Below are 16,106 nucleotides of genomic sequence, written 5' to 3'. Positions count from 1 at the left end.
GGGGGGCGTCAAGACTGTCCCTTGGGACATAGCTCATTGAATGCTCAGGCATCCAGAAGTGACTTGCGTTTTGTTACCCGACTGTGGTCCAGAGCAAATAGGGAAGACGCCAAGCCATCTGCAAAAGAAAAATAATTCTCAGTGTTTGATAACTGCTCTCACAGTGTGGTAGAGGGTTAGGGTAGTTAACCTCCATGGCCTCTTCCAGTTTTAGGCTTATGTGATTCGCTGCGAAACTCTTGGTTTCTGCCGCTCAGTAGATGTTAGAAACACATAAAATAGTGCTTGCCTTTAGGAAAAAGGAAAATGCCATACCACACAATCTGATCAGTCTTGGTTGTTGTGGAAATGACATATTTGTAACATTCATGGGAAAAGAAGGCCGGGAAAGAAGACACTCGTTTGGGACAGGGTCCCTGCAAAAGTCCAAGCTCTTGCAGTGTGGTAATGACAAAGCTAGTATCAAGCAAAATGATTTCATTCAATTTATATGCATATTAGTAATGAATATCACTGTGACATCCAGTGGTCACTTCACTTAGATGAGATTTCCCATGCATACAGTAACCTCCAGAAAGTAAATAAGTTTGTGTAAGACCGCTCTTAAAGATTTTTTTTTTTTTTTTTTTTTTTTTTTTTTAACATACGTAGGTAGTGGCTCCAATCCTTTTCAGCATCTGGAGAAGAGTGCTGTCTTACAGGAGGTATGGCTTGGAAGTATACTGTGCTTTCTTTTCTATTCTATTTTAGAGTGGTGGACAGAGAACCCCTGAAATACTATGATTAGGACGTTCAGAATAAGAATTAAGGAATGTAAATGAGGTCAGAGAATATAGACTTGAGGGAAAAGGAACAAGGGTTACTTGTCACAGGAGAATCTAGAACTTATAGAAATGCAAAGACATGCAGGCTCTGCCACATGTTGGAAATAGTTTCAGATACTTTGAACTTTCCAAAGGAGAGAGCAGAACAGTGGTTACTAGAGGTGGTAAAAGGGCAGGGGAAGGGGGATTAGCGACAAATTGGTTAAAGGTAACAAAGAATAATTATATTTTGTAATGGTGAATACATTAATTATTCTGATTTGATCATCACATATTGTACACAGGTATTGATAATCAATTCTGTACCCCATAAATATGTATAATCAATTATATTTCAATAAAAAAATGCCATAAGAGGTGTTCAGTACAAGGTTATTGAAAGAAGGTATAGATATTAAGCTCATTGTATTCATATGATGTAGATAAACATTGTGATTCTTATTTAAGGGATAAAGCTGAAGTAGTCAACCCAAGGGAATGAGGTAGACAATGTAGAATGGAAAATCAAGGCCACATCTACACTTATTAATTTATCTTATACCATAGTAAATTGAGAAGTGTAGACAACTAACATTATTTGTATATTGTGATTAAAAATAGTCTTTATGTTATTAAAGTTGATTTATTGTGATCTGTGATGGAAAAGGTAGAAAATATGCCGTATATAACATCATGTTTTTTATGTTTCCATAGGCTCGTATATTCAATGAAACGCCCATCAATCCAAGAAGATGTTTGCATATTCTTACAAAGATTCTTTACTTACTGAACCAGGTAAATTATTTTGATTTTCCTCATATTTGTGTCCTAACATAGAAATACAGAACATGTAGTGAAGTGCTTTGTGAAAAGTATAATTATTTATTTATTTTTAATTCACTTAATATAAAAAATATTAGATTAACATAATAATCTGTAAAATTTCTTGAGCACAGGGTATATGACATATACTTCTTTTTTCCTTATGAGGTACTAAACTAGCTAAGCACATAGTAGATTCTTAATAAAGACTTACTGATTTGAATTTGAGTATTAGTTAGAACATATTTTTTATATGTGTTTAGAGGTCTTTATGTCCCTCTGAAAATGTGCAAAATCAGACGAATTCCAGATATTTTATCTTTTTGTTTTTAATAAAATAGTGATGTATTAAAGCTTTGATTTTAATATTCAGATTTTATATTATTATCCCTATTCCACCATTACTAGCAATATGATTCTGGGCAAGTAACTTGTTCATTGTGTGCCTTTTCTGTAAATGGGGATTATGATAATAGCTGTTTTTTAAAGTTACAGTGATTAAAAGCACTGAGAATAATGCTGGATGAATAGTAAGCATTCAGGAATAGTTTTCATTCAGTCATTCAGCAAATATTTATTACATACTTGCTGTGTCCTGTGCACTGTTCTAGATACTGAGGATATAGCAGACTAAACCAACAAAAATATTTACTCATGGAATGTAGGTTCTGCTTGCTATTATTGTTATTTGTTTTCTTTTTTTTTGCCTCATATGTAAAAAAATCTCATGAACTGTCTAGGGCCTTAGAAAATATGATTTTGGGGCCGGCCTGGTGGCGCACTCGGTAGAGTGCGGCACTTGGGAGCGTGGCGGCGCTCCTGCCAAGGGTTTGGATCCCATATAGAGACCGGTCTGCTCACTGGTTGAGCGTGGTGCGGGCGCAACACCGAGGGTTGCGATCCCGTTACCGGTCACGAAGAAAACAAAAATATATGATTTTGTTTTATAGATTCATATATATATGTGTGTGTATGTATATATATGTACAGTCATGCTTAACCACAGGAATATGTTCTGAGAAATGTGTTGTTAGGCGATTTCATCATTGTGTGAAAAAAGAACAGCAGTGAATTTTCCTGTCATTTAAACCGACCACTAGTTGAGAGGGTATGGGCCCCCTCTAATTATGTCAGTAAATCTTTCTTTACCTCACTTTCCTCATCTGTTATTAAATGGGTATTAGAATAATACTACCCCCCGCAAAGTTAGGAAAATTTAATTACAGGTAGGGATTGTGCCTGACACTGAGCAAGGAATCAGTGAGTTTTAGCTAACTGTTATTAACTATTATTTTGCTATGGGGATGGGTGGGAATCATTTAAAAATGCGAATATTCTAAAGTAGACAACAACTCTTTCAATTGGGGTCAGACCTAATGCATCAAATTCTTAGCTTTCTATCTTAAAGGTTTGAGCCACCTTTGGGCAGGTCACCTCATGGGTAAGCTAGGCATTCCTCCTCAACATAGATATATTTTTTTCATCTTTATGGTGCAGAGTAACTCCTCAACATGTTTTGCAGTAGGTTGTTTTTTATACCAGCATCACCACAAATGTGAATAATGCATTGTGCTAAGACCTTACAATGGCTACGAAGTCACTAGGTGTTAGGAATCTTTCAGCTCCATTATAATCTTTTTTTTTTTTTTTTAAGGCAGATGGCTGGTATGGGCATCCAAATCCTTGATCTTGGTATTATAACACTGTGCTCTAATCAACTGAGCTCACTGGGTAGCCCCACAATTATAATCTTATAGGACCACCATTGTATATGCGGTTCGTTGTTGACCCAAATGTCCTTATGTGGTGCTTGACTGTATGTATATATACACACAAACACACACATACACATAAATATACACACATACATAAATATATCATATACCCTAGGTATTTACATATCGTGCTAAAACGACTGTGGTTTCCAATTTGAATTCTAAGAGAATATTTTATCTTTATTATATTTTGTGACTGAAGATCTCATTCAGAGATTTAAGTTTTGTTGTTTGCAGATGGAGACCAAGCAACAAGCACATGGTTATAAATATAATGCATGTGTTCACAAACAGCAAAATCCCTCTGTGGATTAGAAACATTTAAGGCAAAATAAGGTTGATTTAACTTTTCATAGCACACATTGTGTCCAAGTTGGCTAAATACATTATATAAACAGAATTTCAAGTAGTCAAAGTTGATTCAGGGTAGCATGTACTTTTATATTGGCCAGTACCTCTCATGGGGCAACTCATGTTGAAACATTTAATTATCTTGATAAATTATCAAACACAGTATAAACACAGTTAACTAAATAAACAGGTTTGGGAACATTTCATTTCATCTCTTTGCCTAGTTCTTGGTAGAGCTTTAAGGAGAAATACTTTTAAATTTCTACCAGAGTTGATATATCTGTATGTTCTCTGAATTTCAAGTCAAAAAGTAGGGACTTAAGGTTTTCCAATATGACTAAAAAGTACATGGGCTTCTAGGTATTCAGTAAATGTTTATGAAAGAGAGGGAAATCTCTTGCTGATGAGCAAGTTGGATACTCCAGTTAATTGTAAGCTCTTATTATATTTTGTCTTTCATTCTAAACTTTCAATGTTTTTCATCAAAATTTATTCTTATACCCATGGCAAATAGATGGAAGACTAATTATATTTTTTGTGAAATGAGAAGTTCTGAAAAGTGATTGAGCCTAACATATTATATAGGATTACTTTTGATGAAGAAATCAGATATTGAAATGGTAATGTTTCAGGTAGTTTATGATCTGAAAGTTTTGAATATTAGTGAAATAGATTATCTAACACCTTGCTATTCAAAAAATGTGGTTCCCAGATAAGAAGCATTTATACTATTGGAGCTTGTTAGAAATGCAAAACCTCAGGCTTCACCTGAGATCTGCATTTTGGCAAGATCCTCAGATAATTTGTTATGCACATTAAAGTGAGTGAAACTCTGATCCAAAGTGTGTTTTTAGGGGCTTGAGCCAATATCTTGAGATTTGTAGTAGCCCCCTTAAACCTTATTTTTTTATATAACCGTTCTGGTTCCTGCCCTTTTGGTTGCTCCCCTTTTTTGCCATGTTTGCTGAGATTCCTAATAGATAGTTCTTTAATATTTATTATGCTCCTGTGATATGTCAGGCATTGTGCTGGGCTTTAGATTACAGAAATGCAAAAGGTATGATCTCTGCTCTTAGGCAGTATAATAACATCCTGTTCTAATTAGAAACTTTACTTGCTATCATTTTCTAACTCCTTGTAAATCACAATTCTTTAGGAAAATTAAAACAGTTTCTGATAAAAGGTTACAGACCACTGTTTCAGAACTTTTAAACATGGTGTGTGATATCAAATTATTTTAAATAAAGAGTGGATAAATTGCCGTGCAGGTTTATAAATTGAAAGCCAGAAAAATCGCGAAGAGGCAGAATGTTTATAAAGTTTTTTTCCCTGAGTTCTAAAAGATTTTTTCAGAAATAAAGAGAAAATCCTGAATATATTTAAGTTTAAAAAACTGTTTTAAATTTTACATAGGGTGAACACTTTGGAACTATGGAAGCTACAGAAGCCTTCTTTGCAATGACTCGATTGTTTCAATCAAATGATGTAAGTCTTTATTCTTTTAGAATGAAAAAGCTCATTTTGTTCATTTTCCCCAGGGAACTTTAGAGTGTTCCACATTAGGGAGTGTTGCTTCATATGGTTAAAATTACTTAAAAACTGTTTATCTTCATAAAATTTATATAGGATCAATAAAATTACTTAAAAACTGTTTATCTTCATAAAATTTATAAATGCTTATTAAGGACATGTGAAAATGAAGGAACTTTAGTGTGTAATATAAAGCTTTTCTTCCACAGATGAATTACTTAAAAACTGTTTATCTTCATAAAATTTATAAATGCTTATTAAGGACATGTGAAAACGAAGGAACTTTAGTGTGTAATATAAAGCTTTTCTTCCACAGATCTGCCCTGTGGTCACAAAAACTGTTAATCCCCAGCTTCTGCCATGACACTACAAAGGTGGACTAATATAGATGTCAGTGCATATAGCTACCGTACCTGTCAGTTCTTAGTCAAGTTTTTGGTGGGTTCGAGGTTGCTGCTGGTTGGCAGGGTTGGCAGTTGAGAAGAAAAGCTGGATTTGGAGTGGGGAAGGGGACATGGAATAGAGAAAAAAGAAGAGTGAAGACAAAATAAACTTGCTAGCACCTCTGCATCTGTCTCTCATTCCCTTAGCCCACCCTGACCTTCAGAGCATAATGGCTGCTGCTTTTCTTCTGTGTTTTAAATGTGGCACATGTTTCTCTTTTGCCTAGCTTTAACATAGAACCATACAGGGAAGGGTATTCTGTGATATATTTCCCAGCTTTCTGTTAACATAAATTGGCCACATCTTACAGTTCTTTGGTATGTACTGCATATCATCATAGGTCACATTTTGTGTCCAACCCCCAGGACCTCCTGGGGTTTGAGTCTGATTATGTGTCTGGATAATGAGAGGTTTTAGGAGTAAGTCCTCAGGAAGATCAGCAGTCCACCTAACTCAGGGGGAGGCCATTATGTACTGTTCAGACAAAGGGAGACTAATTTCCTCAGACATGGGATGAAGGACTGCTCCTACTGGCAAAGGGTGCTTGGAATAATTTAGGGGTTCAAGGTACTTAGCTTCATCAGAATCTGCCCATATGTTCCCATCCCAATTTGCAGGACCCCACTCCTTCCCAGTCAAGGTTCTAACTTTAACATAAGATACCCTGCAAGGGTGTGAATTGAATTTGCATTGTAAGTAAGCCACCTGCAGGATATGCTTTTCAGAAATCTCAGCCCTGTCGTCATATGACATAGGGCTTTGTATTAAGGCAGTTATAGATTTCTGGTCCCTTATCCAGACCTTAAGCTGTGCATTTAAAACTCTAAGCTCACCTTTTTCTTTTTCCAAGAAAACAATTCTCCAGAGTACTTAGAAGCAACTAATTAACCCATTATACAACTTATTTTTACTAAAATGTTCTATGGCAGCAACTACTTAGTTACCCAACCCTTTGTCTTCTATAGGTCCTTGTCTACAGATGATATTTTAAGTATTTTTTCATGGCATGCCATGGACTACTAGTGTTTTCTTTACCACTGGAAAAAGTCATTAATGCCTTTAATCAAATTGGAGAAGTAAATTCAGGTTCATATCCTTAAGGTCCTGTTTGACCACTTCCTGTACCAAAATTTTGGGTTTAATCAAGCAAGCCAAACCACTATGAATACTATGAGTATTATGGAATTATGTATTTATTAGATGAATTAGACAAGAAAAGTAGGCATTTTGAGCTATTGCGGCTGATATAAAGTCGTGGAAGACTGTTGCCTCTTTGTGGCTCTAATTTTGCAGCCATGTGTCTGGTGTTGGGCCTGAGATTGCTATTGCTCAGAAGGCTGGCATTTGGAGAGAAAAGCTAGACATGGAGCAGGGAAGAGAATGCAGAGTAGAATAAATAGAATGAGGACTGTAGCTCAAAGATTTGTATTAAGAAAAGGAAATATGAAATAGCATTCAAGGAAACGGGTTAGGTAAATGTAGGATTGTTGGCCTGTTGAAAATAATGGTTATGAATTTAAAATATTATCAGGTAGTATTGTGAATGTTTTTCTGCAGCTACAGGGTTCAGATTAAGGCATGGAAGGGTTAGATTTTGAATTTAGTCAGGATTGGGGATTTGCCAGATTAGTAAACAGAGGGAGAAGCAAGTAAGTTGAATGAATGAAATATTGACTGTGGAGTCTTTTGTTAGGAGGGAAGTAAGAACAGGGGCTGATTGGGACAACAAAAAAAGTTGATAGGATCAAAGAATCAATGGATTGTAGGTCATGATGGAATGAAAGAATTGTTGGAGTCAGTACAGGTGGTTGGAGAGTGTGATGCTTGGAAATTAAATTGGAAAGGGGTACTATTATTGATATAGGCTGTGAGAGTGGAAGTGGGTGATCTCTGTAGGAGGAAGGCAGGCTCATGGAGGAGAGGAAGTCAAGGAATGGAGAGGTCAGAGTTTTAGAGGTATCATCTGTATGGATAGTAAAATCACACTATTATTGATATAGGCTGTGAGAGTGGAAGTGGGTGATCTCTGTAGGAGGAAGGCAGGCTCGTGGAGGAGAGGAAGTCAAGGAATGGAGAGGTCAGAGTTTTAGAGGTATCATCTGTATGGATAGTAAAATCACAAATATTTATTACTGGGATAATATTGAAGAGAGTGACAGTGAACAAGGTACTAATATTTTTTAAAAATAATAGTAGTAACCTGGGGTCTATATATGCAACCAGTAATGGTGGCAGGTGATGCAGTCTAAGGGCATAAGCTATAAAGCCAGAGGCTTTTTAGGGAAGAAGGAGGTGCAATAAAAGAAGGGGGCAGTGTGATTTTGAAAAGGTGGTGAGGATCAACTTGGACAGCTTCCCCACCTGTGGGCCTGGTAGTTGAGGGTTATAGGAGAGAAAACAGCCACCATTTGAGAAAGCTGCCAGAGAATCCTTAGGAGAGAGCCAGGTTTCAGTTAGAGAAAAAGATGGGAACATTTAGAGAGGGGTTAAGGAAACAGGGGATTTTGCTGATGAAAGTGCCAGAGAACATGACGGAGGCATTTGGGAGTTGTGGAAGGATGGAAAATGGAATCAGATGAGGTGGTATACCCAGCTGCATGGTGATAAGTGTTCATATGATGAGTGATGACCAGGATATTTTAGGCTTTTTGTAGTAACTGAGGTAAGTAGCCACGTACAGCATGATGTGATTAGTTTTGATGGTCCTTTAGGCAGAATATGGAATTGAAGGCATGATTTTGTTGGGGAAAGGAGAGATGGAGATTTTGCCAGCCACATGTGAAGTTCCTTTCTTTTCCAGCATTCCTTTACCAGAGGGTAATTACTATCTTGAAGTTGGTATTCTTTTATTTTTTGTTTATATATGTGTGTTGCATGCATTTGTATCTATAATAAATACTTAGTATTTTTGTGTTTTAAAATATGATATAAATGATATCTTCATATTATTTTGCAATTTAAAAAATTGATGTTTTTGAGATTTACCTACTTGTTATATGTACTTCTACTTTATTTGGTTTCACTGCTGTGTGGAATCCCAATGTGTGAGTATATAGTAATCCTATTTATTTATCCATTCTCCTGTTGGTGTATATTTAAGTTGCTTCTACATTTTTGCTATTATGACTGATATACATAGTGTTTATGTACATGTCTACCTGTGCACACAGTGAAAATTTTTCTGGGGTAGATAACTACAAATGGAATTTTTTTTTTAAATTAATTTATTTTACTTCTCAATATACATTGTAGTTGATTTTCAGGCCCCTTTACCTGTTCCTCTCAATAACACTAATTACTTGATATTGTTAAATTGACCTCTGCAGGGGTTATACTAATTTACAGAGACATTGCTCCAAATTCTCACCATTTCTTCTCATCAGGCCTGAATACAAGGATACTGCAAAAAGTTTGTGGAAAAATAGAATTAAAAGATAATACAAATCTTTCATGAACTTTTTGAAGACCCCTCTTATTTGCCATTTGGATGAATGTGAAATGGCATCTCTTCGTGGTTTTAATTTGCATTTTCATTATCATTGCTGAGGTTGAAATTCTTTTCATGTTTTTATTAGCCATTTTACTTTTATCTTTTGAATTACCTGTTCCTGTTCGTTGCTTATTTATATTCCTCCTACTGACTTAAAAACGATAAAATTCGCCAATTTTAAGTGTACAATTCACTGAGTTTTGCCCATGTATAGAGTCATGGAGCCACCACCACAGTCTTGATATAGAAACTTTATTTACCACTCTGGAGTGTGCCCTCATATCCCTTAGTTGTCTATCCCCTTCCCCACCTCCAGCTCTTGAGCTACTTTCTGAAACATAGTTTTGCATTTTCTAGAATTTTATTTAAATTTCATCATATAGTATATAGTCTTTTATGACTTTCAGTCTTTTTTTTTTTTTTTCACTTAGCTTATGGCTTTTAAGATTGATCCAAGTTTTTTTTATGTATCAGTAGTTTGTTCCTTTTTAATACTAAGTAGTATTCCATTGTATGGAGGTAATCTATTTATCCATTCACAAGTTAATGGATATTTTGGTTGTTTCCAGTTTATGGATATTTTGAATAAAGCTGCTAAGTACAAGTCTTTGTGTAGACCTATGTCTTTATTTCTCTTTGGTTAATATCTAGGAGTGGCATTGTTGGGTTTTCATTTCTCTAATGATGAATTTAAGCATCTTTTTGTGTGCTTGTTTGCCATCTTTATATCTGCTTTGCTGAAGTGTCTGTTCAAATGTTTTACCATTTTTAAAAAAAATTAGGTTGTCTTATTGTGTAAGTATTCTTTATATATTCTGGATACACCTCCTTTATCAAATAGGTGTTTTGTAAATATTTACTCCCAGTCTGAGGCTTGCCTTTCAATTCACTTACTGCTGTTATCTTTTGCTTTTTTAAAGTATAATTTACATACAGTAAAATTCACCCTTTTTAGGGTGCAGTTCTGTGAGTCTTGACAAATGCATACAGTCGTGTTACCATCAGTGAACACAGATTTAGAACATTTCCATCATCCCCCAAACCTCGCTCCTGCCTCATTGTATCACCTACTCCTCCCGCCCTCAGCCCCTGGCAACCAATCATCTCTTTTCTTATAATTTTCTTTTTTTTAAGGAAGTAATATGAATATCATACTGTTTTTGAAGCCTTTTAAGTCTTCTTTTCAGTTACTTCCCATAATGCATTTGAGATTCACCCATGTTATTATTTGTATCAGTAGTTTACTTCTTTTTATTGCATTGTACAATTCCATTGTATGGATGTACCTCAGTTTATCTGTTCACCAGGTGAAGGCTATTTGGTTTGTTGCCAGTTTTTGGTGATTATGAATAAAGTTGCTACAAACATTCATGCATAGATTTTTGTGTGAACCTAAGTTTTTATTTCTTTTGGATAAATACCTACGAGTGGGATGGCTGGGTCATATGGTAGGTATAAGTATGTTTAACTTTGTAAGAAACTGCCAACCCTTTTCCAAAGTGGCTGTATCCCTCTTACCATCACTGTATGTAAGTTGCTGTTGCCCTGAATACTGGCCTGCACTTGGTATGGTTGTTTTTATTTTTGTTTTTAATTTTAGCTGTTCTAATAGGTGTGTAGTGTTATCTCTTTGTGGTTGAAGTTTGCAGTTTCCTAATGACTAATGATCTCAAACATCTTTTCATGTGTTTTTTTGCCTTCCGTATATTTTCCATGGTGAAGGATCTGTTCCTATCTTTTGCCCATTTAAAAAAATTGGATTGTTTATTTTATTATTGAATTTTGAGAAGTCTTTATGCATTCTGGATACAAGTTCTTTATCAGATATGTTTTGCAAATATTTTCTCTCAGTATGTGGCTTATGTATTCATTTTCTCCAAGTCTTTCCATGAGCAGGAAAGTTTTTAATTTTGATGAAGTCCAGTTTCTGAATTTTTTTCTGTTATGGATTGTGCTTCTGATATCATATTGTAGAAATCTTTGCCTCACAACGATTTTTCTCCTATGCTTTTTTTCTTGGTATTTTGTAGTTTTATGTCAATTACTTTATGATCCATTTTGAATTAATTTTTGTGCATAGTGTGTTAAGGGTTAGATTTCTTTTTGCCTCTATCCTTTCTCCTTCTACCATCTCCTCCTTTTCCTCCTTCTTTTTCTCAGCAAATGGTTCTAGAACAATTGAATATCCATATGGAAGGAGGAGGAAATGATGAAGAGGATTGAGTTATGTTGGCACATTGGTGCATTCTATTTTGTTTCATTGATGTATATGTCTATTCTTATTCCAGTACCACACTGTCTTGATTACTGTAGGGGTAAAACTTACTACAGTAGTTTTAAGGTAGCGTAAGTCTTCCTATTTTTATTTTCATTTTATTTTTCTCTTTTTCAAAATTGTTTTTGCCTCATCTAGATTCTTTGCATTTCCATTTAGATTTTAGAATCAGCTTGCCCATTTCTATGAAAAATAGCCTGCTGGAACATTGATAGGGATTCTGATGAGTCTAAAGATCAATTTGAAGAGAATTGACATTGTACCATTATTGAGTTTTCCGCTCTACAAACATGGCACATATTTCCCTTTATTCAGGTTTCTTTAATTTCTGTCAGCAGTATTGTATAATTTTCATTGTACAAGTCTTGGGCATATTTTGTGAAATTTATCTCTAAAACAGATAATATTTTTTGATGCTGTTGTATTTGTATTGTTTGTTGGTAGTCTATAGAAATTAAATATTTATATATTGACCTTGTTTCCTGTGATCTTGTTAAAATCATTTATTAATTCTAGGAGCATTTTGGGGGATTCCTTAGGATTAGCTATATGAATGATCATGTCTTCTTCAAAAAAAGTACAGTTTTACTTTTCCCTTTTTAATCTGTATGCCTTTTGTTTATCTTACCTTATTGTCTTCTTGCACTATTGTACAGTACTGAATGGAGGTGGTGGTAGGGGCATCCTTGCTTTGTTCCTGATCTCAGGGGGAAGGCACTTAGACTTTCACCTTACTTTTCCCTTTTTAATCTGTATGCCTTTTGTTTATCTTACCTTATTGTCTTCTTGCACTGTTGTACAGTACTGAATGGAGGTGGTGGTAGGGGCATCCTTGCTTTGTTCCTGATCTCAGGGGGAAGGCACTTAGACTTTCACAATTAAGTATGATGTTAGCTCTTAGGTTTTCATAGATGACTTTTATCAGGTTGAGGAAGTCCCCTTCTATTCCTAGTTTGATGAGAGATTTTTATCATGAATGGATATTGAATTTTGTCAAATGCTTTTTCTATATCCATTGGATTGTCACATGATTTTTCTTTTTTAGTATATTAATACAATGAAATGAATTGATTTTCCTGGGGGTAAATTCCTATATTCTCCCCCCTCCCTCCCCCCTCCACACATGCGCGCGTGCGCACACACGCACACACAATCTTCAGTTTGATAAGTGTTTTTTCCTAGGGTCATGAAACATGTTGATCTATAGTTTTTTCCTTTTTACTGTTTTTGTCTGGGTTTTGTATTTGGATAATGCTGGCCTCATTAAATCAGTTGGGAAGTGTTTCTTCCCCTTCTGTTTCTTGAAGGGTTTTTGTAGAATCATTGTTAATTTTTCCTTAAATGTTTGTTATAATTCACTATTGAAGCCATCTTCTTTGTGTGAAGGTTTTTTGAGGTTAATTAATTCTATTTTTTAAAAAAATAGATATGGTACTATTCAGATCAGTTATTGTCTTCAGTCTGCTCTGGTAGTTTGTGTCCTTCAAGGGATTTGTCTATTTCACTTAAATTGTTGAACTTGGCATAAAGCTGTTCATAATATTCCCTTATTTTTTTAATGTCTCAAAATCTGCAGTGATGTCTTTCTTTCATTCTTATATTGGTAAATCGTATCTTCTCTCTTTTATTCCTAGGATGTTTGTCTAGAGGTTTATAAACTTTATTGATCTCTTCACAGAACCAGCTCTTTATTTCACTCATTTTTTCTATTTATTGTTTTTCTCTTCCACACTAATTGTGGAAAAAAAAATAGTATGCTGAAAGATCGAACCAGAAGAAGGGAAAAAAAGAAGAAACAGATCAAGCAGGAGAAACATAAATCATATAGTAAGATGGAAGATATAGACCCAAATATATCATTCTCTACATTAGATGTAAATGAAGAACACAAAGAATGTTTACAAAAATCAACTATTATTGAGCTGTAAAGCAGGACACAGCAAAATTCAAAGTAATGAAATTATATAGACTATGTTTTTAAATTGCAATGAAATTGTGTTGGAAATTAATAATAAAAGAATAACTAGATAACTCACTATATGTTTTGATGTGAAGTACACATTTCTGTTTCACTTCCAGCCTTGGAAGAGTAGAGGGACTGGATTTACCCTGACACCATAAATACCTAGAAAATCAAACAAAAAATATATGACGCAACAGTTTTCAGACATTAGATAACAGGCATCCCAGGACTGTGACTGAAGAAGGGAAACAAACAAGGTGAGCCTTAGGGTTGCACTAGTTCACTGCCCAGAGGCAGATTACAGGCCTCAGGTCAGGCAGGGCAGACTAAAAAGGAGCCTAGCTGTCTCTCTGAGATGGGTAATTGTTTAATTGGAGGTTGGGGAAGCCAAGAAGGCTCAAATGTGTGGGGCAGAATACCAGAGAGGAAGGAAAGAGAAACAAAGAGACAGAGAGATAGAGATACCCCCTCTAATTGCCCTAGATTTCTTCTCTCCTTCTGAAAGAATAATGGTTACTCTGTTAATTTGTTACCTATGCTGAGAGATGTGATCAGGTCCCCCAATATTATCAGAGCAGATGCTTCTTCTGTCACTCTGAAATGGGTTTTGTGGAAAGAGACATCCTCTTCTTTTCTTTGTCTCTGCTGGTGACTCTTCTTGTGTGAGTGCATTCCAGTGGTTGGTGGGCCATCTGCGTGGTGGTTGTGGCGTCTAGCTGCTTTTGCGGCAGCCATGGTTATTGTGGTAGCTGTGGTGGGCCACCCACATGGAGGTGCTGTTTTTGGTATGCTCCTTGGCACTGGCAGTATGCCTGGTTGTGGAGTGTGTTCAGTCCCCTTCTCCATGCCTCTGGTCCCTGGGCAGGCCCCAAGGTGCTGGCGTCATGTGCCTGGTTGTAGGAGGGGTGGCTGATCCCCTTCTCCATGCCTCAGGTCACCAGGAGAGATCCGAGGAGCTGGCTTGGTGTGACTGGTTGTGGGAGAGGGGTCCAGTCCCCTTCTCCATGCCCTGGGTAGGCCCCGAGTTGCTGGCGCAGTGTGCCTGGTGTGGGAGGAGGGTCCAGTCCCTGGCTCCATACCTCAGGTCACTGGGCAGGACCTGAGGCACTGGCTTGTTATTCCTGGTTGTGGGAGAGAGGTCCGGTACCCTTCTCCATGTCTTGGGTCCCCAGGTGGGCCCCAAGGCGCTGGTGCAGTGTGCCTGGTTGTCGGAGAGAGGTCCAGTCCCCTTCTCCTTGCCTTGGGTCCCCCAGGTGGGCCCCGAGGTGCTGGCATGGTGTGCCTTGTTGTGGGAGGAGGGTCCAGTTCCTAGCTCCATGCTCGGGTCACTGGGCAGGACCCAAGGAGCTGGCTTGGTGTGCCTGCTTGTGGGAGGGGAGGTCTGGCCCCTTCTCCATACCTCAAGTCCCCAGGTGGGCCCTGAAGCACTGGCACGGTGTGTGTGGTGTGGGAGAGAGGTCTAGTCCCTTTCTTCATGCCCTGGGTCCCTGGGTGGGCTCCAAGGTGCTGGCATGGTGTGCCTGGTTGTGGGAGGGTGGTCTGGTCCCCTTCTCCGTGCCTCAGGTCCGTGGGCGGGCACCGAGGTGCTGGCTTGGTGTGCCTGGTTGTGGGAGAGAGGTCCGGTCCCCTTCTTCATGCCTCGGGTCCCCAGACAGGCCCCAAGGTGCAGGCGTGGTGTGCCTAGTTGTGGGAGGAGGGTCCAGTTCCTGGCTCCATGCCTGGGTCCCCAGGCTGGCCCCGAGGCACTGGCGCAGTTGGTCTAGAAGTGGGAGTGGGGTCCAGTCCCCAGATCCAAGCCTCTGGTTCCCAGGCAGGCCCCAAGGTGCTGGTGGTATGCCTGGGCCAGAAATAATTTTTGTCCTTTGCTTCTAACACAGGGGAACTTCCTGTGGGAACCAGTACTTGAGTGTGTGGTTGAGCTAAATTGCTATTTTGCTGCTGTTTCCCTAGGGAAGGCTTTTTGTGCAGCTCAGGGTTTAATCGTTGATCTTACAGGTACTTCCGGCTCTCCAGACACCAAGTGGGTCTGTGTTCTGTAGAATCTGTGATCTGGGCCTGAGTTTTTTCATCAAGCTGCACCCCATGCAATTCTGCATTCCTGACCATTCTCCTCTGAGTGGTCCTGTGCTGATTGGGGGGCAGGTCGGCTGTCCTTGCTGTGTCCCAGTGTTCTCCCGATATTCCCATCTCGCCCACTGCCCATGCTCCAAACACTTCCCGTGGGATGGGCCCTGTGCTGGTCGCTTGTGATGACTCACCGGCCTCTGAATGGCTCCCTTTTTTCAGTTGTTCTGGCTCCTCACTCCTGTGGGGGTCCATGGGAACCCTGTTAGTGGTCTTGCTGTCCTGGGGGCTGCCAAGGCCCTCTTCTCTCCTGCTGCCTCCAAGTAACTCCATCTGAAGGGCACAGCTGTGGCTTTTGCTGGCTCCTGCTCCATGCGCTCATTAGCTCAAGCTTTAAAGCAGCCGCAGCCCGAAATGCTCAGAGCAGTTTTTTCTTTCTCTCATTGTAGTTTCTTCCGCCTTCATGAACTCTGTAGGTCTCTCCTCCTCTTCCCCTGAGCTCCAGCAGCCCCAGCTTGGCTGATGTTACATTTTATAGTTGTAAATTTGGTTGATTTGTGGGAGAGAGTGATGCTGGGTACCTTGTATT

General features: G+C 38.1%; 1 protein-coding gene across 1 annotated transcript in view; it reads left to right on the top strand.

Annotated features, from left to right (window-relative positions):
- LOC103604240 (coatomer subunit gamma-2-like) overlaps positions 1 to 16,106 on the top strand; it is a gene marked incomplete at its 3' end in the record, with an annotated part of 44,347 nt that overhangs the window by 865 nt on the left and 27,376 nt on the right. Inside the window, exons 2-4 of the mRNA XM_008588807.1 lie at positions 652 to 704; positions 1,518 to 1,598; positions 5,165 to 5,236. Of these exons, the coding sequence (XP_008587029.1) occupies positions 652 to 704; positions 1,518 to 1,598; positions 5,165 to 5,236 (206 nt within the window). The remainder of the gene's footprint in view (positions 1 to 651; positions 705 to 1,517; positions 1,599 to 5,164; positions 5,237 to 16,106) is intronic.

The sequence above is a fragment of the Galeopterus variegatus genome, unplaced genomic scaffold, assembly GCF_000696425.1.
Source record: "Galeopterus variegatus unplaced genomic scaffold, G_variegatus-3.0.2 Scaffold5043, whole genome shotgun sequence".
In the NCBI taxonomy this organism is placed as follows: Eukaryota; Metazoa; Chordata; class Mammalia; order Dermoptera; family Cynocephalidae; genus Galeopterus; species Galeopterus variegatus.
This window is presented reverse-complemented; position numbering and strand designations above follow the sequence as displayed.